A 26,267-nucleotide genomic window follows, 5' to 3' on the forward strand; every position below is an offset into this window, starting at 1 on the left:
GCTGCATCTCACAGGTAGATCATCAGCTTTGTGTGCAAAAAGTCTCTGATCCATCCAATCACTGACATCTTTGGGCAGGCCTGGGAGTGACTCCTGCCTGAAATCCTGTGAGCCCCTGATATTACTGAGCTATGGGGACCAGTGGTCCGGTTCCTATGTGTATGTCTGCACTTGTCTTCAAAATATGGTAAGCCAGCATTGCTGCATATGGGGAATGGGGGCCTGCACTTTCTGCTGGGTGGGACCCAGACCTCTGCCCTGATAGCATTACTTGAGAGTAGGATGAGAGGGGAAAGTCGTGACTCTTGAGTTCACAGGGTATGGTTCTAGGTCTGGTGCTGGGCAGGGCTGGGTGATATATCGCCCCAAACTGGTTTGAAGTCCATATTGTGTTATCGGTTTTGTGATTTTTGACCTGGCAGTATATTGTAAATCATGATGCGTATGTGTGTGTGTGTGCTATGCAAAAAAACACAATGTGGGGGAAACCGTGAAGCCAGCCAATGTTTCTGCGTAGCTCCATCCTTAATTCAGATATTGTGAAATATTGGTATATTGAGACGTTTAGCTGGTGATATATCACAGTGTTGGAAACCAGATGTTTCCCAGCCATGGCTTTTTTCCAGCTGGACTCAGTTCCGGCACCTCTCAGGTGGGCACTATTGCCATTCAAAGAGAAACGAGCGAGGTGTTAATGGTGAGTTAAAGGTAAAGGGACCCCTGACCATTAGGTCCAGTCGCGGACGACTCTGGGGTTGTGGCGCTCATCTCGCTTTATTGGCCGAGGGAGACGGTGTACAGCTTCTGGGTCATGTGGCCAGCAGACTAAGCCGCTTCTGGCGACACCAGAGCAGCGCATGGAAATGCCGTTTACCTTTCCACCGGAGCGGTACCTATTTATCTACTTGCACTTTGAGGTGATTTTGAACTGCTAGGTTGGCAGGAGCAGGGACTGAGCAACTGGAGCTCACCCCATTGCGGGGATTCGAACCGCTGACCTTCTGATCGGCAAGTCCTAGGCTCTGTGGTTTAACCCACAGCACCACCCGCATCCCCTTCATGGTGAGTTACGGCACCTCTTTTCCTAGAAAAATAGCACTGCTCCCAGCCATAATGCTAGGCTGTGAAAGCCTGCCTCCCTCTGATTGTTACTGGGACTACAACTCCCATCAGTCCTGGCCGTTGGCCATGCTGGCTGGGATTGATGAGAGCTGCAGGCCCCCAGATCCACCATCCCTGGATTATAACACAAGCAAAGTGTAGCAAAGGGTGTGCAGGAACAGTCCCCACCATCACCCCAAGATGCCAGGAAGGGGTGTGTTTCAGTGGGGCTTGCCCTCATGAATCATAGCAGGTGAGAACTGCTGGATTGGGGAGAGAGGCTAGGCCGGAGTTGCAGGATCTGCGGCCCTAGCCCTCATGACTAGTGGTCAGGGATGATGGGAGTTGTAGTCCACCAGTACATGAAGGACTACAGGCTTCCCTTATCCCTCAGTTAAGCTGAGGTAAACTTGAGGAGCCAGGGCCCAAGGCGTGTTGCTGCCTGAGGCAGAATAGCAAGTGGCAGTCAATCCCCCGCATCCTCCCAGCTGCCTCCCCCCCCAAAAGTCATGGTGCCCGGCTGGCCAAGTTATTTTGGCACCTGGGGCTGAAGATCTCACAAGCACCTCTATTCCTCCCTGGCAGCAAGAATGGTAACAGTTTTAATTAACAGATTACTTGCACGATGCTCAAAACCAGCTGCTTGAAGACACGGCAAATGGTAGGGCCGGCTCTGTGAAGTCAGGAGGAGTGCTATGATTTAGCGGGGGTGAGGGGTGGGTTCATGCACCTTCATTTTCTTGCCCCTGCCGGGTGAAAGAAAGCACTACTTCACACTGCGCCTTGTTAAAAGTCTGGAATGCTCTCCCACAAGACGCCATGATGGCTTGAAAAGAGGACTGGGCAGATTTGTGGTGGGCAAGGCTGTTTGTGGCTGTTCCTGTTAACTGCTGCTTCCTCCGCTGAGGGAGGCAATGTGCCTCTGAATCAGTGATAGGGACTCAGGTATATAAGCTAGGTGCCAAATGCCTCCTTAAACCAGGGTTACCGTCACCAAAACGGAATATCTAGTTTCCATTTTGAAGCCGAATGGCTTGAAAGTCGTATTTTTAAAATACTACTTTTCGGTTCCTGTAATTCATTCTGATTGTGCAGATAAAATATAACTGATAGAATTCCAAAGGATGTGTTACTAGTGTGTGAAAACAATCAGGATCCAAGGATCCCCCAAATGGTGGAGACATCTTAGGCATCTTCACTTGTTCTTAAGTGGCCAATAAGGTAAAGGGGTGAAGGGACCCCTGACCATTAGGTCCAGTCGTGACCGACTCTGGGGTTGCAGTGCTCATCTCGCTTTATTGGCAGAAGGAGCCAGCGTGGCCAACATGACTAAGCCGCTTCTGGTGAACCAGAGCAGCGCAAGGAAACGCTGTTTACCTTCCCGCCGGAGCGATACCTATTTATCTACTTGCACTTTGACGTGCTTTTGAACTGCTAGGTTGGCAGGAGCAGGGACCGAGCAACAGGAGCTCACCCTGTTGCGGGGATTCAAACCGCCGACCTTCTGATCGGCAAGTCCTAGGCTCTGTGGTTTAACCCACAGCTCCACCCACCAGGTGCAAAATGCGCCTGGCGAATTTCGAACCCTGCCCTGAATTCCAGCTGCTCGAAACTGCAGGAAGGGAGAACACCATTGCCCTCGGGTCCTGCAGGCTCCCAGTGGGCATCTGGTCCGTGTCTGTGAGAAACAGGACGCTGGGCTATGCTGGGCCATTGGCCTGATCCAAAACACTCTAACGTCTTGCCTGCCTGCCTTCCCCTCTTCCCACGTGAGCAGATGGTGGCAGATTCCCGCCTGGGTTATGCCGGCTATTGTTCACCTGCCCGGGCCTCATTAGCACCGCTGCCATGTCTCCCTCTCTCCCTCTTTCTCTCTCTCTCTCTCTGCTACCTTGCCAGAGATGCTCTGCTTTTTCTCTCCTCCTCCGCCAGCAGCAGACACAGACACATAGGGGAGCCCTGTCTGGAATCGCAGCAGCCCCAATTAGTCAAGGCCTTTTTGTGTACAACACAACAGTGCCCCACAAGCTCTCTCCACGCAGCTGAAGGAGGGAGCAGCGTGGAGCCGAAGGAAACAGCTTTCATGTTCAGTTGTGTGCGTCGTGTAAACTGCAAGGCCTCCTGGACGGGGATGGGGGGCTTTTTTTTTAAAAAAAGTGCTGTTCCTGGCGCACAGTTGGGGCTGGAGATGTGCTAAATCACAGCATTAGCTGTGGCTCCTTCCTCCCGTCTCCCCCAACCCTTCCTTGCTACGCTGTGTTCTCTCTCTTTTTTTTAATGTATAGAGCTGCCTTCATGTCGGTTTGGGTTCCCACCCGTGCCTTCCTTCCCGTTCCCTTCCACCCCCAGCCTTGGAGACCCTGCAGAGGAGGAATCTTCTTCCTCTCTCCTGTGCACTTCTGCACTGACGTGGGGGCGGTGGCACTAGCACACTGCTCCAAACCACCTTTGTGGAGGTTCCCTCGAAAATCCCCGTTTCTCTTGTTCCTCCTCCTCATCTCCTTCACACACAGCACAGTGACTCATTGCATGCGGGGGTGGGGAGTGGCGAGTGATTGAAGCGGTCTGATGTGGGAGCTGGGGAGCTGAAATCCCCGTGTCTCCCCCTGAGAGCGTGCGCACGGCGCTCGGACACACGCTTTCACGCACGGACACATCTCTCTCTCCTGGATTCCTTCCTTCTGCGTGGCATCCAACCGGCAGCCAGCAAGACAGCAGGTGAGCGCCTGCCGAGCATGCCACAGGTGTGTGTGTGTGTGTGCTTGCACATTTGCAACATGCCCATGCTGGGTGGGTGTTCAACATTTGCAGGAGGGTTGTGTGACATGCTTTCCTGAGTTTCAGCGTATGGGCTCAGCGGGGGGTGGCGGCGGGCTATTGTGAATTTCTCTCGAAAGCAGCAGGCCCTGTGCTAATTGTTGTCGCCCTGGTGGAGTTCTGTGTGCCAGTATTGTGCGCGGTGAGCACTAAGTGAGGTGGGCGTCGGCGTTCAAAGTGCTTCGAAGCAGGTGCTTTGCCCGTGCGCTTAACGCCAAGGCAGGTTTCAAGGGCTGGGTGTTATCGGTGGAAGTCCCAGTTGGATGCTGGGCAGTGGACCAAGTGGAGCGGAATTAGACTGTTGCTGCATCCTTTTTTTGCCCAGCCAATGAGCATGTGCGTAATGAGCGAGGGATGATGTGCAACAGGCTGGTGGAGGTGTGTCCGGTGCTGGGGACAAACTGTAGAGGATGGCTGTTGCTTCCATGCTCCGCTTATGTGCCTGCAGAGGCATCTGTTGGAAACTGGATGCTTAGCTAGACAGACCTCAGTCTGCTCCAGCTAGCCAGCTTGCAGGTTCTCAGGTGAGGCGTGGGAAATATTTCAGCGGCAGGCAGGGTACTGCGACCTGCATGGATGCCTGTGTGCTGCTGGGTCTGCGTATGGATGCGTGCAATTCAGCGGCGCATGTACATGCAATGACAGGAAGGGTCCCGCGACAAAATGCTGCAATTCGGAGAGCTTCTGTTCAGGATCCCAGGCATGCCAATTTCCCCCAGCTCTGCCCCATTTCCCTTTCTCTCTCTTTCCCACAACCAGGCAGCATTCTGTGCCCACTGAACACGCTCAATACAGTGGTACCTTGGGTTAAGTACTCCAGAGGTCCGTCCTTAACCTGAAACTGTTCTTAACCTGAAGCACCACTTTAGCTAATGGGGCCTCCTGCTGCTGCCGCGCCACTGGAGCACGATTTCTGTTCTCATCCTGAAGCAAAGTTCTTAACCCGAGGTACTATTTCTGGGTTAGTGGAGTCTGTAACCTGAAGCGTATGTAACCCAAGGTACCACTGTATTTATTGGACTTGTTTCTTATATTGACAGTGGGGGCAGAGATCAATTTTAGATGAAGAAGGATGGTGGGACGTTCTTGTGCCTAATCCCAGGTGTATTAAAATCTTGGATTTCTCCATTGCTTTCTATGGGCAGCTTCCACTTCCATCCCTGGAGACGTTTAAAAACAGTTCGCCCGTGTGAACCAGGAAGCTACCTATCCCAGGCAATGAGGGGATTCTCTACACCTTTTTTTATGTCTATGGTTCTTTCTTCCTTCTTGTCCAGCTGCTCCATTCCATCCTCCCTCCTCCTTGATTCCCTTTTCACTTTTCTCTCAGCATTGGGCTGTTTGGGATTCCCCCCACCCAGGTTTGTGTGTGTTCACTTCTGCAGACACCAGGTGTACCTTGACCCTGCTGATACCTCTCTCTTACTTGTGGGTGGGTGGTGCTGATTGGCTACATTTGTGCAAGCACACGAAGACTCAGAGGCAGAGGGAAGGTTGCGTTGACATGCTCCTGATGTGCACTTAAGTTTGTGCAGTGGAGGTGAGTTCTTGTAAAATTCCACATGGAGCACTGCAATGCCTTGGAAGAACACAAGAGCTGGATCAAGGCCTTAACATGCCTGTCTCTGAAATGGGGATATTCCTGATCTTTGTCAGGTGCGAATGAACCAAAGAAATAGAGGGACACTCTCTCTCTCACACACACACAAACATGTTTCCTGTTATAGGGCTTTCAAAAGAATGACGATGATAAAAGAAAACGAGAAGAGATCCATATGCCAAAACCTCACAATTAAAAATAGAAAGGATATGGAAATTTGCCAGCACGAATGGCCCTATTGTTCTGTCTGCTCTTGGAGCTGATACTTAAATTGCTTGAAAGAAGTACGAGCCAGAAAGACAAACTGCACTAGGAGGTTGCCTTCCCACCGCCCCAAAGAAAGGAACTCGGAAGAGTTGTTCTTTAACATCTTTTAATGTGGCATAAACAGGAGCCTGTTTTTTCATCAGATGCAGAGATGTCATCAGGGCTGAGCAGGAGGACCCCAAACCCAGCAGGGCTGGGTTGCTACATTTTAAAGTACATGAAAAGAGGCCCGCCCTTGCCCAGAGGCCATTAAGCCACGAGTCTAAAATTACTTAAGTGCACCATCTGGTCTGATGCTGCCTGTTTACGAAAGTTCGTGCCATAGTATGACTGCAATCCTGTACCTAGGAGTAGTGGATGGGGAAGAAATTCTGCTCCGTTTGCTCTTGAAGGCAAATCGGTCAGATGTGCACTTTGAAAAACTGTATGAGGACCGTAACAACGACCTTCCTTCAAAATTCGCACTTGTCCGAATTTTGTGATGCAGTTGTTTGACCAAACTATGCTTACAAAGGTGCATATATAAGGAGGTGGGGAAAGTGTGCGTTAAAATGAATATGTTCCCAAAAGCAACATACCAAAAAGCATTGCATGATGAGAAACTGCTTACAAGAATGAGTACATTGCTCAAAACTGCATACAAAGATGTGTTTATTGGGAGAAATTTGCAAAAGTGCTGATGAATTTTCTTGAAATTGCAATTTCAAGAACGGAAATTAAGGTTGGGGAAATGAGAAACCAAGGGGACCAGAATTGGCAGATCCTGGGAGCAGGTCCCATTGAGTACAGTAGGACTTACTTCTGAGTAAAGAGGTGTAGGATTGCACTATTAAGTGTGTGAGCATTAAGGTGCCGCCTGACTCTTGAAAGTTAGCAGGCATTCCTATTTATCTTCCTGGGGAAACGTGAAACAAACAAGCATCAGACATATTGCCTTCCTAGGAAGTTTCCTGAAGGCTTGGAAAGCCCAGACACAAACAGAGGTGAAAAAAATCAATCTCTCTTTCAGATATTTTATCTCTGACATGCTTGATCCATATCTGGCTTATGCTGAGAAAAGATGATGATGATCACAATTCTCATCACAGGCTAAAACTGGCCATAAACAGTGGCACAGAGAAGACTGCAAAAGGCTGAGGTGTGCTAACTTAAGCAAATACAGTGGTACCTCGGGTTAAGAACTTAATTCGTTCTGGAGGTTTGTTCTTAACCTGAAACTGTTCTTAAACTGAGGTACCACTTTAGCTAATGGGGCCTCCCACTGCCGCCGCACAATTTCTGTTCCCATCCTAAAGCAAAGTTCTTAACCCGAGGTACTATTTCTGGGTTAGCGGAGTCTGTAACCTGAAGCGTCTGTAACCTGAAGCATCTGTAACCCGAGATACCACTGTATGTGTAATGCAACTGGCCCAACTGCAGAGGGTTCCAGGCTCTCCAAAGAACTAGGGTGGCCATGTGCCCTATTTCACAGAGACAGTCCTCTGTTTGATGGAGTCTTCTCCAGTCGAGAGAGCCAGTGTGGTGTAGTGGTTAAGAGCGGTAGTCTCGTAATCTGGGGAACTGGGTTCGCTTCCCCGCTCCTCCACATGCAGCTGCTGGGTGACCTTGGGCCAGTCACACTTCTCTGAAGTCTCTCAGCCCCACTCACCTCACAGAGTGTTTGTTGTGGGGGAGGAAGGGAAAGGAGAATGTTAGCCACTTTGAGACTCCTTAAAGGGAATGAAAGGCGGGATATCAAATCCAAACTCTTCTTCTTCTTCTTCTTCTTCTTCTTCTTCTTCGAGAAGTCCTCTCCAGTTCAGATTCTGGCTAAAACCCAAAAACCATAAGAAGGGAGCCACAGAGGTCATGAAACTGCCCACTGGCAGTTAGTGCACCCTTGACCACTGACTGAACAGGACTGCAGATCACAGTCCTCCCCGCGACATTGAGATATATAATTCTATTTAAATTGGCGAATGGGGAACCTGTAACATTTCCAGCAAACGCACCTCACTAGGGACAGTCCCTCCAAGTGTCTCTGTTTTCCAGGGACAGTCCTGGATTTGCAGAAGCTGTCCCGGTTTCTGATTTGATCCCAGAATGTCCCGCTTTCCCTTAGGAGGTCCCTCTTCTCCTCGGAGAAATGTTGGAGGAGGATGTCTCTATTTTCATCAGGGAGATGTTTGAGGGTATGTAGGATAGTGTGGGGTATCTCACAGTCATGGAGCCACCAATGAAAGGCTCTGCCAAGGGCCAATGCCAGCTGGGCAGCCAACCAAGCCGGGTGAGGGTTCAGTGCCCCATTGGTCTGACATTGCAGGGCTGTTCCTCCATCTTTATGAGCTTCTCAAATCCTCCAGGCCTCCTAAGTGGGGCCACAGTTCTTTTCGCGGTCAAACTGCATTATTTCCTGCTGTTGGCCTAGTCCAAGTCAGGTACAGTGGTACCTCGGGTTAAGTACTTAATTCGTTCCAGAGGTCCGTTCTTAACATGAAACTGTTCTTAACCTGAAGCACCATTTTAGCTAATGGAGTCTCCCACTGCTGCAGCGCCACCGGAACACGATTTCTGTTCTCATCCTGAAGCAAAGTTCTTAACCTGAGGTACTATTTCTGGGTTAGCGGAGTCTGTAACCTGAAGCGTATGTAACCTGAAGCGTCTGTAACCCGAGGTACCACTGTACCATGATTCATTTTTAGAAGCCATAGTCTGCCACGAAAGAATGCACCTACCCTGTTTTGCATCCTACTCAGAGCCAACCTTCGGTTCCCGGTACACCTTGCAGTTTAAAAGAATAAAATGTTATAATAAAAATTCATTAATCCAAAATGCAAAAAACCCAAACAAACCACAACTCCCTGGCAGCATCAATTTAATTAAATCAGATTGGACAATAAAGCAACACTTAAAACCAGTGCTTTTTTCTGGGGGGGACGCAGACCCCTAAACATTTTGTGTATCTAAGTTTGGCCTCATTGAGGGGAAGTATTTAAATATGAGTAGCAAAATGAGAGTACCCCATAACATTTTATTTTTTTAAAGAAAAAAAGTGCTGCTTAAAACTAGCTGTATAACACACTGGAATGTCTGGATATTATTATTATTATTATTATTATTATTATTATTGAAAAGCTCTAAGAGCAGGGGCCAGGCAGGCTTCTTCGAAGTGAGCACTCCAAAAGTGAAGCGCCATGACTTAGAGGAACCTCCTTGTGGTCATCAGCCACCTAACCACGGATAGTGACAAAGAATTGTAGAACTGGAAAGGTACACAAGGGTCATCTAGTCCAACCCCCTTCAATGCAGGAGTCTTTCACCCAACGTGGGGCTCAAACCCACAACCCTGGGATTAAGAGTCTCTTGCCCTACCGACTGAGCTATCCAGCAGGTGATTGTAAGGTTTGGTACAGACTCAGATAGTGTGGTTAGAATATGGTTCTAAAGAGGTCCCGGGCCATTTGTTATGCATTCCCTGCCACTGCTTTTTCACTATATTTTTCATTTATATTTTTAATTCTATTTGAGGAGTCTGTATTTGAGCACCCTTGCCACTAAATCCTCCTCCTTTTTTGACTGCTCATTGCCTTTTTAAAAATTAAGCACATCACAAAAATTAAATAGTGTATACGACTCAACGGCGAAGGGGCGGCGCTGTTCACCCGCAATCCTCCAAGTTTGTAAAATCGCTTTCTCTCAGAATTCGGCCATCTTTTCCAAGCCAGCCCATGTTGAAGTTTTGTTATTTGTTACATTTTTATCCCGGCCCTTCCCCTGAAAACCTTGGGATGGCGTATGTAATTCTCTCTTTCCCTCCAATTTTATCCTCGCAACAGCCCTGTGACGTAGATTAGGCTGAGAGCTGAGGTAATTCAGTAAGCATTGCGGCTTACTGAACTCAGTCCCCTGCCCCCCAATGTAAGTCCGACCATTGCACCATACTGCCCGTCTGTGGACATCTGCCGTGACTCTGTCTTGTAGGGCCCGGCTCCTGAGAAAGGGAACACGGGTTCATAGGTAAGATGAGTGCTGGAACTTCCCTTTTCGCGAAATTAAGCATTTCTGCTCCCGCAAGCATGTCAGAATTAATGAACTCCTTTTAAGCAGCTTTGCGTCAGAGACATGGCGGCACCAGCGCGCTTTTGGTGTTCTCCCAGGTTGTGTGACATATTCGGGGCAAAGCAGCGTGGCTGTGCTTGGAGAAAAGGAAGCTGGCTTCTACCGAATCCGACTCTTTGACCATCAAGCCTAATATTGTCAACTCAGACAGGCAGCCGTTCTCCCAGCTCTCTAGCAGAGAGGGGGTTTCCCCCACTTACCTGCTGCCAAGTCTTTTAAACTGGCGATGCCAGGGACTTAAACCTTTGTGCCTGCAGAGAAGGTGCTCTGCTATCGTTCCCCATGGAGTCCTTTCATCGCTCAGGAGAACGGCGGGCATTTGATTTGCTAAACGGAGGTTTGAGCGCGTGGGCCAGCTTCTCAAAGAAAAACGTGCGTGAGCAAATATGTGCGCGGACCCCGGAGCCACGCACACGGGCACGGATTGTACCGCATCTGGGCTGGCGCTGCAGACAGCTGGGTGCTTTGCGTATGTTTTCCACATGCTCCCTCTGCCCTGCCTTCATCCCCAAGCGGACTGGCAGAAGGCTTGGGCTGGCTGCGGCCTTGTTTGCAAAGCTTTCCCTAACGTGATGTGGCAGGGACCATCTGGGCGCCTGGCATTGATGGGGTCTTCCTGCTAACACTTTGACCCGCAGCGCCAGGGGAGAGGATTTTCCGGAGTGGGTCACCGTCCCAGCCCTTGAACTGTGGCTGCCTACACAATGTGTGCTTTGCTTTTACTCCTCAGAGAACCACAGTCCCTGGGATTTTTTGGGAGGCGGGGAGTGGTGTGTGCTAAATGTAGACTACGTAAGCAGCCTCTGCCAGCCGGTCCAGTGGTGTGAACACCTTCTCGGGCCTGTCCTCACTCCCTGTCATGGACTGGCTTGATGCAGAGGGGTGGGGGCAGGAGTCAGTTGGGGAACCCCCCCAAGGGAACCCCCAGGGGAAGAAGGCTCAGAGCCAGGGGACTGGTGGTGGGACAACAATGAGTGGTCAGAGGGAGGAGAGAGAGGAGACTGGGAGCAGGAGCAGTGTTCAAAATTAGCCAAGTGCGTTTTGTGACTGGCATGGGTCCAATTGCGACCATGTGGAGATCTCTGGAAGTCAGGCTGGTGACTACGGAAAGCAAAATGCCACTTAGAGGAAGATCTGAAATATTTTCCTTGAAGCCTGAATTGTGTTTTACAGTGGTACCTTGGTTCTCAAACTTAATCCATTCTGGGACTCCGTTTGACTCCCAGAACGGTTCAAAAACCAAGGCACAGCTTCCGATTGGCTACAGGAGCTTCTTGCACTCAATCGGAAGCCATGTCAGACGTCCAGATTCCGAAAAACGTTTGCAGACCGGAAAACTCCCTTCCGGGTTTGTGGTGTATGGGAGCCAATTTGTTCGGGAGCCAAGCCGTTCGGGAACCAAGGTACCACTGTATTCTGGATTGTTTTATTTGATGTTTTAATGTGTTGTAAATAGCTTTGAGATTTATTCATATATATATGTGTGTGTGTGTGTGTGTGTGTGTGAAAATAAGAGTGAAAATAAGAGGTTCCATTGCAAAAACAAAAAATGCGGTACCTAGAGGTTCCGTTGTGGCGACTATAACCTATGTACCTGAGTTTCTAATGCTGAGGAGGAGTCAGAAACTGAAGAGGTAACATGGTTTAGTGAGCAGGAAGAAGCTGTGGCAGAGAGCAGTCCAGAAGCAAAGGCTGGAGAGGAGTCAAAAGGCAGAGTGGAGGCAGGTTGCTGAAGAAGTTGGGGGGTCTCCTCCTCCTGTGGCACTCAGCTCCCTGCTCCCCAGTCTCCAAGAACCCAAAGAGGAATGAAGAGGGCGGAGCAAAGAGAGACAAGATGAAGGCGCCTCAGGTTGCTTGGAGAGAAGGAGATTTGGGCAACTGTGGGAAGGCAGTCCTCACAACTGCCACATTGGGGCAAGATCTACTCACTCGGCCTGAGCTGCTTTTTGTTTCTTTGAATAAAGAGTTAACTTCGCCAACACCTTGTGAGTTACTGCTGACCTTACACCGGCACCTGCCCTGACACTCACTTCCACATGACGGAGGGCAAGGTTTATGGTGTCTCCTAAGCGAGGGGGCCTGTGAAGAATCCGACATTTTGGGATGGTTCACTTCAGAGAGATTTGGGTGCATGGATGCGCTTTCACCCCAGAGGCCTTTGGGATCTGTTCTTCCCCATCTCCTCCTCCCCGTAGCTGAGTGATTCCTTCTGGAGCTGATAAATGAAGGCTCGGGTGGCAAGGCAGGGTGTTGCAGGGTGGATGGATGAATTGAGGAAAACTGGGAGGCAGAGATGGTGAAGATGTGTGGCAATTAGCCGTTCGACCGGGGAAGGTGTGAAAGGTGCATGTGTAGTAGCAGAAATCCTGTAGATAAGGCTGGGAGGCTAGACAGGAAGATATTATCATCAACAACAATAATAATTAGATTAGCTTTGGCCCAGAGGACGCTACTTAGCTGGGCAGGAGAGCAAGAAATAAATCGAGGGAGGCCGGAAGGGGCATGGGGGGAGACCCCAGGTCTGTCTGATAAGGATGTCAAAAATAATTATTAATGATTTTAGATGATCCTGGAAAAACCGAGAGGACAGGGGGTGAGATAATGAAATGGCTGAAACCTGCTAATTCGGGGTTTGCCGAGGGCAAGGCTGTTGCCAGACATGTGCCTTTCATTCTCCCCTCAGCCCCCGCCACCCGGTCGAAACGCTGTCATGTTTACCTGCCTTTTTGAAAAGAAATGTTTATAAATGGTGGCAGCGGTATGGAAAGAAGAACCGGCTGTTTTGGGGGTGTAGAGGAGCTGCCAAGGATGGGGTTGCACGGGGGTGATTTTTGGTCCGGGTGTGTGGGCGAGGCAGGCCGAGGGCCGGGGATGAGAGGTGAGCGAGAAAGATTGAGATCACAGCTGTAAAGACTGGGGAGGAGGGGGGCGAGGGGGGGATATGCTGTACTATCATCACCCAGCCCTTGGTACTTGTTATTCTGGGCAGGAGCGGACGCTGGCGACTCCAGCAGAGATGCAGCGGAAGAAGCTGCAGCGGTATTGGCAGGGTGGGGGAAAGCTGAAGACCTGGATATCATCTCCTCACCCTCATGACTCACTATTCTCCCGGAGAAAAGGAGTCTCCCATGGTTAGCCCGTCTTCCTTTATAGAAAAGGGACAAAGGTGGAGAATGAGAAAAATTGGTTTGTGTTATCTCTTTCTCTTGCACACAAAAACCATTGTGATTTCCAACCTTCCAGTCTCTAATTAGGCCACACACACTGTTCCTCAGTCTGCAAAGGCAGGGAATGCTGTGATGGAATTTATATTTGGGGGAGACCCCCCCCCCACGTTTTTACGCAAGAGCACAGCGGCACAGATTATCAGCAGGTGCCTAATATACCCCATTCCTCACACCCGTAGGGCGTCTCGGATTCCCTCGCCTGAATCCACTACATCACACCCAGGGGTGTTGATAGCGGGTGGCCTAGGGGAGTGCCAACCTCTTTTGTGTGTGTGTTTTTAGCCCCATCTCTCTCTTCCCCACCCCCAATATTTATTTACTTATTTATTTGCGCTTTGTTTACGGGCCGACCCAACACACTGCAAAGTGCTCTGCCAGTCAGGGTTCCAGGCCACCCGCCATCTTCATTGACTTTTCGGTCATGGCTCCGATTGTATTGATCTGTGGTTGCCAGGCATCCCGCGTGGATGGTATCGACTGGCGACAAGTGACTTGCAAGCACTGTGGTCTAAACCACTGAGTCTCTTGGGCTTGCCGATCAGAAGGTCAGTGGTTCAAATCCCCGCGACGGGGTGAGCTCCCGTTGCTCTGTCCCAGCTCCTGCCAACCAAGCAGTTCGAAAGCATGCAAGTGCTACTAGATAAATAGGTACCGCTGTGGTGGGAAGGTAAACGGCGTTTCCGTGCACTCTAGTTTCCATCATGGTATCCTGTTGTGCCAGAAGCAGTTTAGTCATGCTGGACACATGACCTGGAAAGCTGTCTGTGGTCAAACGCCGGCTCCCTCGACCTGAAAGCGAGATGAGCGCTGCAACCCCATAGTCGCCTTTGACTGGACTTAACTGTCCAGGAGTCCTTTACCTTTTCTTTTACCTGCAAGCGCTGGACAGGGCGGAAAGGGGAAATGGATGCCTGTGAGTAGGTGAGGGAGAGAAGTTGCATTAGAGGTTCGAAGAGACCTCACAGTTTTAATTCTAATATGTACCTAAGCAGCAGCTCTTGCTGGTAGATCGCAGGTGGGGCAGAGGTCCCAGTTAACGTACAGCGAGCCCAGAAAATGCTGCTGGCACTCAATAATGTAATAGAGTAATCTTTGATGGTGAGAACCTAAGTTGTCTTCCCCCTCCCTCAGAAACTCTGCACTATAAATCTATAAATAAATCTATAAATGGATGGACTGTATCCAACCAAGTCCTACTCACAGTAAACCTGTGTGGAACCCAAAAGGATCCAAGTCAGCAGCTTCCATTAATTCCAGTGGGCCTGCTCTGAGCTTGACTGACGTTGGTTACAACCCTATGGCTGCCCACTCACCTTTAAAGAACATTCAAAGCACATTCTCTGCCCTCAAAGAATTATGGGCACTGTCATCTGTTGAGAGTTGCTGGGAATTGTGACTCCGTGAGGGGCAAACTACAATGCCCAGAATTCTTTGAGGAACATAATGGGCTTTGAATGTGTCTTAAGGTTACAGTGTGTATACAGCCTATATCTTGGAAGTGGGCCCCAAGTCTTGTGTGTACTTGGCCCTGATCACACTCTTGGCTTAGAGAATCTGGGCGTTATTGCCTTTCAGTGACTGCCACCTCTTAATTCTTCTAAAACATTGCCGGCGTTTTTTTAGGCCCAGTTTTTGAGCGAGAGCTGTAGGTCCCTCCCCCTCTGATCATTTCCTTTCTCCTTCCCACAAATGACACCCGTAACACACACCCCTGCTGCCTCCTCGAGAGACAGAAAGGGAGAAAATGTGTGCGCAGTTTGCTTTTCCAAGGGATCTGGGTATAAGGTGGATGGTAGAACCATAGATTTGTAGAGTTGGAGGGGGCCACAAGGGTCAGGAATCTTTCACCCAGTGTGGAACTCGAACCCACAACCCTGGGATCAAGAGTCTTGTGCTGTACTGGCTGAGGTATATCGATGCGAGCCTCGAAAAGCACATCTAGCTGAAAGAGGAAGTGGGAAAGAATGGCACTCCTCCAACTTTTTCCTTAGCTTGATGAAGAAAAAGGTAAGCACCTTCCCTATCTGATTGCCAGGGGGGCAGTGAAGGATGGGGGGGCCCTCAGAGGCTTTGTGGGCACCAGAAGAAGACTTCAAGGGCACCATTGTGCCCATGGGCACCACGCAAACAGTGTTTCTTTTGTGAGAACCCTGGCATAACCAATTCCCAGCGCTAGAATTTGGATTTCTCTTACTCTGCGACTGCCCAATCCCACCAGATAGCTCTCAAGAAACCCGGGTGTCCTGGCTTCCACTATTCTTGTTTTCAGCCTGTTGGAAGAAGATGACTTGCCAGCGCCAGCGGAGGAAGAAACTTAAACACAATGCAGAGTTTTATAACATAGACCAGAGGCAATTGTACTTCATCCAGCAGAGCTTTACTGAAGGCAAATGAGCATAATGGTCACGGATCCAACACATTCAGGATTGGAACAGTCCGCGAAAAATCCAGTTGTAGCACTTACTATGAAACTTGCAATACTTATAATAAGGCCAAACCTTAACATTATAGCATCCAGAACACCAGACTAGAACAAAGAGACAGAAAAGAGATAATAAGTGAAACTCGGGCTCCTTCTGGCCTCCCTATTATAATCAGCATGACCTTGACAGAAAGATAACAGAACGAGTTTAAACCAGCTGTACTCAGCTTCCCAGAAGGAAATAACCCAAACAACAAAAACCTTCCTGCTTCTTTCACATAGAAACTTCTTGAACCTTCTTGTATTAAGTAGAATAGGAAAGATCTCCACACATCAGATCAATACTTTCTGTACTAGGAAATGCAAACTGACAGAAGAAGCTGTCTTTGGGCTTACAAAAATGATGTTGGGGTGGTGGGGGTGCTAGAGATCCATATGCTCTGTTCCAGGTGATGTGGCTGGGGGTGGTCATGGGAAGAATGGGAGCAACAGGAGGAGGGAATGAGCCCACCCCAAATAACTAGCCTTTGTATCCATGCAGGTGCTTACGGAACTAAAGAGGGTGGCAACTGCAGCGGTGCAATTTCACCAAGGACTTAAGACAACAGCCCCCTCCCGCCATGAAGAAGCCCCCCAAGGACAGCTGGGGATTGGGCACGCCACCCAGGCATAGCAAAGCCAGCCAGGACTACTAACCCAATTCGCCTCTGCAGATTGTTCCCTCGTGCATCCAGCAGAGGGCGCAACCCCTCTCACCCTGCCGCTTCCCCACTTGGCGACCCATGGACCCAGCAGCTCGCCGGATGGCAGATTGGGTGCCCTGCTTCCGGCTTGCAGCTGCTCACACGCGGACTCGGATCCCCGGGGACTTGGTATTGGCATCTTGCTGGCATTGACCTGGACTGGTTGGCATCCTGGATCCAGCAACACGGAAGCAACCTGACAGCCACCCCCTGAACCAGTTTGCTGACCAGGTGAGATAGCGCCAACGTTCATTTTCGAAAAGGGCGGTTCCTGCCTCCCATCTCCTTACTTCCCCTGTGTTGAATGTTTGATTGTAAGTTCCTTGGTGGGTAGGGACCTGCCAGAGAGCCAGTGTGGTGTAGTGGTTAAGAGCGGTAGTCTCGTAATCTGGGGAACCGGGTTCGCGTCTCCGCTCCTCCACATGCAGCTGCTGGGTGACCTTGGGCCAGTCACACTTCTCTGAAGTCTCTCAGCCCCACTCACCTCACAGAGTGTTTGCTGTGGGGGAGGAAGGGAAAGGAGAATGTTAGCCGCTTTGAGACTCCTTAAAGGGAGTGAAAGGCGGGATATCAAATCCAAACTCTTCTTCTTCTTCTTCAGTCATCTTGCGCTCTGCAAAGAAAAGAAAAAAATGTTCATAGACACCAACTATGGGACCAGAAGTACTGAAACAGCTGTTTCCCCCCCTTAAAACTTGATCCAGTGGTGATCTAACCTTGAGGGAAAGCCCGTAGGCCTATATCTGTAGGGAAATGTTCCACTGTCTTTCCTCAACGTGATGTCCATCAGCTCCACAAACGGTGCTGGGATGTGGGGCAGCCATTGCCATTCCTCCTCCAGGGCCAATCTCCCCATCTTTCTTTCTTTCTTTCTTTCTTTCTTTCTTTCTTTCTTTCTTTCGCAATCACTCATAGCCGAGTAAGATTGTCTTCCATAAACACAATTTTAACATTGAGTCCGTAAGTGGCTATGGAGGCCAATTCTAGATCCACACGTCCTTCCACAGTGGGGACATTGGTGTCCGGGCAGGAGTTGATCACGGTGTGGATTTGCCAAGCGTGCCTTCCTCTTAGCACGTTTCTCCCTTGCCTCCTGAGTTCGATACCTGGACCACAAAACAGCAGCGGTTGGGAAACAGGAAGTGATGTTTAGCGAATCCTTTGCTTCTCTCCTTCTTTATACATTTATTTATCTAGTTTTTCAAATTAAAGTTTTACAATCAAATATCCAAAATACATCATGAAAACAAGATTCCAAATAATCTTCCTTCCTCCCTTTCGTGGGCCCTATTGTTAGTCATTTCCTCCTGCATCTTTTATAATAATCCAAATCTTTTACATCTCCATTATGTCCAAAATTCACCATTAAACTCCTTTGCCTCCTTAGCAACCGGCCATGTCCCTTTTGGAAGGGCCTAACATGCTCTCCATTTTATATGCCTTGTTGACTGTGTTTCACCTCAGTGCCCCATCTGGCTGAGGAGAGCCCTTCAAGTCAAACTTACCTATAGGAAATGCCTCTCCAAAGGAGCCTGGGAGCACCTTAGAGCAGCCTTGGCCTACCTGGTGCCTGGTTTTGGACTGCGCTGGCAAGGACTTCTGGGAGTTGTAGTCCAAAATGTCTGGCGAGCGCATGTTTGCCAAGGCTGCCTGGGAGGGACTGAGATCTAAAAAGTGTTGCCTCCTGATTCTGCTTTGCAAATGTGGCCCCCATGCAGACATGTTAACGTTACAAGAGAATCGAGCTCATTTCCCTGGTTAAGGTCCAGTTTGGCTCCTGGCCTCCCTTCTGCAATTCTCTGAAATGGGGAATCCCAAGCATGGATCGGTCAGGAAACCAGAAGCCCTTCCTATAAATGCCTATTACCCTGAAAAAAGGTCATGTTGCTTCTCCTGCTGTCTGCCCTTGTCTGCCTGCCTTTCTATTTTCTGCCTGGAATAAACAGAACGCAGGCTGACTGCATTTGACGCTTCTGTCAGGGGTTACTGGAGGAGAAGCCTTTCAATCTAGGCTGCTCTACATTCCCTTCACTGTATATGATGTACACCCTGGCTCAAAAGGAAAATGGGGTGTTTGTGGGAAGGGGTGAGGTCCATACGCTGCAAATCTAATCCCCCCCCCCCAATAGTTTTCCTGAGGAGACATCATGTATAAAATCCATTTACAGCCCACCCTTTCCTCTGGGGAACTCAAAGGTGGCGCACGTGGGTCTCCCATTTTATCCTCACAACAACCTTGTAAGGTAGGCTAGGCTGAGAAAGATTGACTCATAGTGGCTTGCCCAAGGTCACCCAGTTAGCATGGCTGAGACCCCACTGAGCTGCTTGGACCTGGGTCTGCCCAGATATATTTTGGCTTAATTTCATGGAGGGAAAACAGAGGGGTTAAATGGGTAGCAGAAGCAAAAGAGCAAGAATGAGATGGCAGAGAAAAAGGAGGTTCACACCCCGCTTCTGTTCAGCCCCCCACAAATTATCCCCATGGCCTTTGGCAGAAAGAAGTAACAACAACAATAACAATTTTATTATTTATGCCTCACCCATCTGACTAGGTTGCCCCAGCCACTCTGGGCAGCTTCCAGCATATACAAAAACGTAATAAAACATTAAAAACTTCCCTATACAGGGAAACTGCCCTGTCACTGCTCTAACCTTTATACGGTACTGCTTTTCTGGGTAAAGTAAATTGGTATGCCAAGTAGGAAATTGGGCAAGTTTTTTAGGTGGGGTGGACCAAAGCTGGTCTCCCCACAAGGTAAATCTAAACAGAGGCCCAGGACGGCTTATTCCAAGGCAGGCTTCCTCAACCTCAGCCCTCCAAATGTTTTGAGACCACAATTCCCATCATCCCTGACCACTGATTCTACTAGCTAGGGATCATGGGAGTTGTAGGCCAAAAAGATCTGGAGAGCTGAGGCTGAGGAAGCCTGTTCTAAGGGGTGACGGTTTTGTCACATCAATGGACGAGGCTTCCCTTTTCCTCTTCTGCTGGGGGAATTGAAGTTGAAGGCATGCTGAAGGCGAATGCGGAAGAGGGCAGAACCCCAATGGAACAGATGCAGTCGTTTCCAGCGGCAGCCCAGTTGCCCCCAAATAATGAGCAGACATAGGACGCATTTCTAGGAACACAGGAAGCTGGCCTTATTTCAGGCCAGACTAGTGATGTCCACTCTGACTGGCAGCCACTGTCCAAAGCCTCAAGCAGAGAATCCTTTTCCCCTACCTGCACACCTGATTTGTTTACCAGGGGACGCTGGGGAATGAACCCAGGACCTTATAGGCAGTAGCCTCTTGGGAACCCACTTCCGTGAACATTGGGAATCAGTGTCGCGCTGAAAAGTAGCCACATTGAGCTTCGGTTCTGAGGTAACCGTGGCCCCAAAGACTTGCATGACCTTGGTTTCCCCCCCTCCCTCCTTAAATATATGTTGAAAAATACGTTTTCTGTCCTGTCTTCAGGCATCATGTCGGGAGATTATGATGAAGACAGACACCGCAGGGCAATGGAGCTTCTTCATGTGCTGTGTTCCAACACATGCGCTGCCCAGGAACGTGAGAAGTGTCAGGAACTGACAGGCCATGTGGGTCCCATCAACTCAGGTGAGGAGCCTAGAGGTAGGGAAGGACATGACCCATATCTAGGGGAAGGATCTCAACAGGAGGAAGAATCGAGGCCTAGGCATAGGCAGGAGTCCATGAAGGTGGAGGGAAGGCACAGGGACTGTTAGGGTAAAATCGGATTCTCAGTGTTGATGCTGGCACTCAGGCAAATGGTGTGTCAGCTGGTCCGTGTTTACCAACCAAATGTGAAGATCTGTAGGATCCTGGCAATTGTATTTTAAAACAATCAGGCTTCCAGTCCTCACTGCTTTTGCTGGAGCAAAAAACCCCCCCGTGGGTGGTGGGGTGGGGACAAATGTTTTGAATTGAGAAGTGTAAACATGTCAACTCCTGTTGCAAAAATGCAAATTACCTCCAATTCGATTTTTAAAAATAAAATTCTGGAAGTTTTTTGTTTAAACTTTTGTTGCTGGGGTATTTATTAGGGCACGGGTTGTGCTGGCTGTCTCTTGCAAGGGTGGGATTTAATGGGAGGCAGTCTTGGCATATTTTAGCAATGGAGAAATCTGGAAGGCTGGATATACAAGAGAGACCTTTTCTTCAAGGTGCCAGCCAGTGAGCCATATCTGTTTTCCAGGGTACTCCATTCCATTGTCTTCCATCCGTTTTCTTCCCTCAGCAGATGGCTCTGCGGCCATTGAGCATGCTCAGTCCTCAGTAGACTGTTTTGGGTCTCGCCCCCATCACCCTAATTTATTACTATCATCATTACTATTTCCACAGCTTGGGGGTTGGGTTTCCCCGTAGCCCAATGATACCTCCCTCTTGTGCTTAGATTTATAGAATTGGACCATCTGGTCCAAACCCCTGTAATGCAGGAATATGCAGTTGTCCCATACTGGGATCGAACCTGCAACCTTGGCATTATCCCTACCACACTCTAGCCAACTGAGCTGCCTAAGACTCCACCCTTGGCAAGCTGAGTTTCCTAATATGTACGATTTATTCTATTCATATCTCGATTTCGAGACAAGTGGCCCCCAAAGCACCTTTTCTATTAAAACCTGCAGAAAAGGCATATTATTATTATTATTATTATTAAAATTTGTATAATGCTTTTCATCCGTAGATCTCAGGGCGGTTCACAATATCATTAGGGGCTATGTGGATTTGTCTGCCAGGGTGCCAGGGGCTGGACTGAGGAGGAAAGGTGGAGATTGCTGTCCCCCCCTCTTCCTGAACATTCCCGAGAAGAGGACAGTATAGATGTAGAACAGTGGTTTGCAGAAGGGGATAGTTCACAGGCTGCAGAGGGGAGAAGCTGGGGAATATTGGGAGAAGAACAGCAGGAAGAAGCAACAGCACCAGGGGAGAGACAGCTGACAGACTCAGGGTCTTTGGGAAGCATTCCTAACCCTACCCCCCCCCCCCCCAGAACCAGGTGAGCCTTGAGAGTAGTAGAACAGAGAGCTCCGAGGCAGAAAGCTCAGATTAGCCGCCACAGGGGTGACGTAGAATAGGAGAGACAGAGGGGGTGGGACTTTACTCAGAGCAGCGCCACTATCTTTGGGAGACTGAATTCCCTCTGTGAATACAGTTGTACCTCGGGTTACATACCCTTCAGGTTACAGACTCTGCTAACCCAGAAATAGTACCTCGGGTTAAGAACTTTGCTTCAGGATGAGAACAGAAATCGTGCTCCGGCGGCGTGGCAGCAGCGGGAGACTCCATTAGCTAAAGTGGTGCTTCAGGTTAAGAACAGTTTCAGGTTAAGGACGGACCTCCGGAACGAATTAAGTACTTAACCAGAGATACCACTGTATTGAATAAAATTACTTGGTAAAAATTATTCTTGTTTACCTGCTTTTTGGCTGCCAGTGCGGGAGGGATCAGATTCACAAGGCCTCTACTGGCAGTTGGTGACATCGCCCAGGTTCCGGGCTGTTCCGTCCTGAGTAGACGAGGCCCCTGAGGGTGCTGGAGACAGGTGCTGCATGAGGCCAGCGCTGGCTTCATAGTGTCAACCAAGTCATACAAGCGGCCCTGTCACTGACCTGCAGAACCCCCTGGCCTTCGGCCATTGCTGATAATAGTTCAGGTGTCCTGGGCAGGGTAGGGGACAGAGTCCAGCAGAGTAGAGGGGACGCGCCTGGGCCGGCGACCGAGATGCCAGGCGCCTACAGCAGCCACCTCCCTGCCGTTGACCTCCCGTCGTGGTATCTGCCCCTCCACTTTTCTCCCCTAGAGATCCTGGTCAGCCTCCTGTCAGTGATCGTGACCTTCTGTGGGATCGTGTTGTTGGGCGTCTCCCTCTTCGTCTCATGGAAGCTGTGCTGGATCCCCTGGCGGGACAAGGGCTCCTCTTCACAGACGCAACGCAAGGAGCACCCTCTCCATGCTCACCTCCACCATTCGCCTTTCGGGGACCTCCTGGCCGAGCGGGTGGAGCTGGGTCCCGAGATGCCCGAAAGGTCCTACCTCGATATGGATTCCTACCCTGAGGCCAACCTCAAGGTCAGCCAGACCTCCCCTGACCTCCCCGTGGAAGGCCAGACCAGCACCAAGGAAGGCACCATGCCCAACGCCCACTCCCATCAGCAAGTAGCAAGCTTGGCGCCCACGCCCAGGTGAGTTGGGAAGGTGGGAGGGTTGCCAGGGGCGGTGGGCATAAGGATGAAAGAGGGATGGATGGTTTAAGGACTTTAAGAAGTGGCACCCGTTTGCTGTTTTCCTGTTCCATCCTTCCCCCTTTTGTGTCATGTCCTCTGCTTTGTGGGCAGAGACAGCCTTGTTTTAAGTCATCGCAAGCCGTTTGGGAAGGGACGCAGGTGGCGCTGTGGTCTAAACCACAGAGCCTAGGACTTGCCGATCAGAAGGTCGGTGGTTCGAATCCCCATGACGGGGTGAGCTCCCATTGCTCAGTCCCTGCTCCTGCCAACCTAGCAGTTCGAAAGCACCTCAAAGTGCAAGTAGATAAATAGGTACCGCTCCAGCGGGAAGGTAAACGGTGTTTCCGTGCGCTGCTCTGGTTTGCCAGAAGCGGCTTAGTCATGCTGGCCACGTGACCCCGAAGCTGTACGCCGGCTCCCTCGGCCAATAAAGCGAGATGAGCACCACAACCCCAGAGTCGACCATGACTGGACCTAATGGTCAGGGGTCCCTTTACCTTTACCTTTTTAGATGGCACCAACTCTGCATATATTTGAAAGGCTTGCAAAGAAGGGGCACGTTTTTTAACCTAAGCATTTGGGAATCTTTGTTCATCTTACTGGTTTTCTTTTGTTTGTGCTGTTGTTTTTAGTTGGTTTGATTGTTTCCTGTCCTGTGTTTCTTATTGTTTATTACTGTGTAACCTGCCCTGGGACCTTCTGGTCCAGGGTGGGTGATGTATGCATTGAAGACATGAACCTGGGAGGCCTGGTGTGTTGAATTGTAACTGACCCCTTAACTACAGCCCAGACTCTTCCTTCCCTTGACCAGGAAAACGCCCAAAGCTGTTGCATATTGAACAGCTATCTAAGAATATTGGGGGTTTTTAAAAGGGGAAACCCACCTTAAATTGCCAACAGATTGCTCAACTGGCAATGAATGGTGTGGCAAGTAGGATTCAAGTGTTGCCTCCATTGTGAACTCTTTGGAAAAGTTGCGATGGGGCACAGAAACTGTGGAACTCACTGCCACAAGAGGCGGTGATGGCCGCCAACCCAGATGGCTTTAAAAGAGGATTAGGTAGATTCATTCATCCAGTGTTGGAGGGAGTGTGGCTCTGAATTCCAGTTGCTGGAAATCACAAGAGGGGAGAGTGTTGTTGTTCTCAAGTTTCGGGCTTTGCTTTCGGGCTTCCCGCAGGTTTCTGGCTGGATACTGTGAGAACAGGGTGTTGGACTACAATGGGCCTCTGGCTTGATTCAGCAGGTTCTTCTCATGCTCTTATTCCTTGGCGTTGCGCCTCAACCCTAAAATGAAAATTGTAGGGACAACCCACAAGGTTGTTATGAGGACAACGAAAATAAATAGTGTTTCCAGGTGTCTGGAATCTAGACCAGCAGCTTTAAAAAATCTTTTTGGACTATCTGAGAAATTGTTAATGTCAAATGAAATCGCAGGCAGGTCCAGAAATATAAGCAAACGAACGAAAAAGGAATGCAATGTAGGGTATATGTTATAGAAATAAGCATTCTATTTAAGGCAGTAGATGAAAGGACTTGGAACAGAAACAGCGTGGAAATAAGGATGGGATGTCAAAATGATAAGGGAATACTTTATGAAACTCAATTGAATTTGTTAAATTGGGTGAAAATCATTAAAAAAAATTATGACCAAAACAAAAAAATCTCTAAAATGAGGAGTCACTCTATCTCTCTCCTCCAATGCTTTTCTTCCCTGGCCAAGGGCAGAATTCAACTTAGTGTTGAGGAGATTTCTCCATAAGCACAAGCATTAATAATAATAATAATAATAATAATAATAATAATAATAATAATAATAATAAATATTTATAACCTGTCCATCTGGCTGGGTTTCCCGAACCACTCTAGGTGGCTCTCAACAGAATATTTAAAACACGATAAAACATCAAACATTTAAAAACATTCCCTAAACAGGGCTGCCTTCAGATGTCTTCTAAAAATCAGATAGTTGCTTATTTCCTTGATATCTGATGGGAGCGCGTTCCCACAGGGAAGGCGCCACCACCGAGAAGGCCCTCTGCCTGGTTCCCTGTAACCTCACTTCTCGCAGTGAGGGAACTGCCAGAAGGCCCTCAGAGCTGGACCTCAGTGTCAGGCTGAATGATGGGGGTGGAGACGCTCCTCCAGGTATACTTGCTTGATGGAACAATGTCCCCTCTGGCTGTCGGAAGTTCTCTTGACCCTCGCAGAGGTCATTTGGAGGTGTGGGGGGAGGAAAGGGGGGAAACCTATTGCCCTAGTGGAAGTCTTTGCACTGGCTTCCATTTGCAGGACCCCTTAGTTGAATTTGGCCCAGAAGATTCTCCATTTGTCCGGTGAATCGGCCCATGGTGGCTAATCTATACGGTCACGCAAGCCACTGTTTTCTCCCCCCCCCTTTCTCCCCAGGTACAATACGCTGCCACGCCCCGTGACACAGCAGTTGAGCAGCCCGGACACCGGGGTCCACGTAGGGGAAGAGAAGGTGGAACAAGTGACTAGCATTGGGCAGATCAAGCCCGAGTTATACAAGCAGCGCTCGGGCGAGTCGGACTCCAAGAAAGGCGAGGCCGCCAGCTGCGGGCGGATCAGCTTTGCCCTGCGCTACGCCTACGGCACCGAGCAGCTGGTGGTGAGGATTCTGCGGGCCTTGGACCTGCCCGCCAAAGACGCCAACGGCTTCTCCGACCCCTACGTGAAAATGTACCTGCTGCCCGACCGCAAGAAGAAGTTCCAGACCAAGGTGCACCGCAAGACGCTGAACCCCATTTTCAACGAGACTTTTAACTTCAACGTCCCCTTTGCCGAACTGCCTTCTCGCAAGCTCCACTTCAGCATCTACGATTTCGACCGCTTCTCCCGCCACGACCTCATCGGCCAAGTGGTGCTCGACAACCTGCTGGAGATCGCAGAGAGGGACAACGACGCACCCCTCTGGAGGGACATCATGGAGGGACATTCGGTGAGCGGGGTGATAAATCTGGGGCGGGGATGGGGGGGTGGGCACCTCCTCAAAACGACAGCACATGCCCAAATCTAGCCCTCTTCAGGTACGTGATTTAATACGCAAGGGTTAAAATGAGGGGCAGCGGTGCCCATGCAAGTCATGCCCTCTGAGCCTCCCCATATTTCTGCTCCTTGGTGTAAGCTAGGGCTGGCCAATATATCATCCAAACTGGTTTGAAGTCCATATCATGAGAGTGGTCTCCTAGTTTCTGACCCGGCAATATATCATGGATCAGGATGTGTGTTAGGGCTGGGCGATATATCGTCCAAAACTGGTTTGAAGTCCATAATTTTTGACCTGGCAATATGTTGCAAATCATGGTGTGTGTGTGCGCGCTATGCAAAAAAATCACAATGCGGGAAAGTCTGTGAAGCCAGCCAATACCTCCACATAGTTCCATCCTTATTTCAGATATGGTGATACAGTGGTACCTCGGGTTAAGTACTCAATTCGTTCCGGAGGTCCGTACTTAATCTGAAACTGTTCTTAACCTGAAGCACCACTTTAGCTAATGGGGCCTCCTGCTGCCGCCGTGCCACCTGAGCATGATTTCTGTTCTCATCCTGAAGCAAAGTTCTTAAGCCGAGGTTCTATTTCTGGGTTAGCGGAGTCTGTAACCTGAAGCTTCTGTAACCTGAATCGTCTGTAACCCGAGGTACCACTGTATATCAGTATATTGCGATGTTTAGCTGGTGATACACCATTAAGTTGAAAATCAGATTATCACCCAGCTCTAGTGGAAACACACCAGGAGG

At 49.5% G+C, this 26,267-nt stretch overlaps 1 protein-coding gene across 2 annotated transcripts in view; it reads left to right on the forward strand.

Annotated features, from left to right (window-relative positions):
* The window catches only part of SYT3 (synaptotagmin 3), a 55,730-nt gene that overhangs the window by 3,812 nt on the left and 25,651 nt on the right, over positions 1-26,267 (forward strand). Inside the window, exons 1-5 of one of the 2 annotated variants that reach the window (XM_083408192.1) lie at positions 3,660-3,845; positions 16,074-16,506; positions 19,735-19,875; positions 22,082-22,463; positions 24,915-25,467. In XM_083408192.1, the coding sequence (XP_083264318.1) occupies positions 19,740-19,875; positions 22,082-22,463; positions 24,915-25,467 (1,071 nt within the window). In that variant the 5' untranslated portion in view covers positions 3,660-3,845; positions 16,074-16,506; positions 19,735-19,739. Of the gene's footprint in view, positions 1-3,659; positions 3,846-16,073; positions 16,507-19,734; positions 19,876-22,081; positions 22,464-24,914; positions 25,468-26,267 lie in introns of those variants that run through there. The other variant, XM_083408191.1, reaches the window with a different exon arrangement.

This window comes from Podarcis tiliguerta (genome assembly GCF_965153285.1).
Source record: "Podarcis tiliguerta genome assembly, chromosome: 13".
Classification (NCBI taxonomy): domain Eukaryota; kingdom Metazoa; phylum Chordata; class Lepidosauria; order Squamata; family Lacertidae; genus Podarcis; species Podarcis tiliguerta.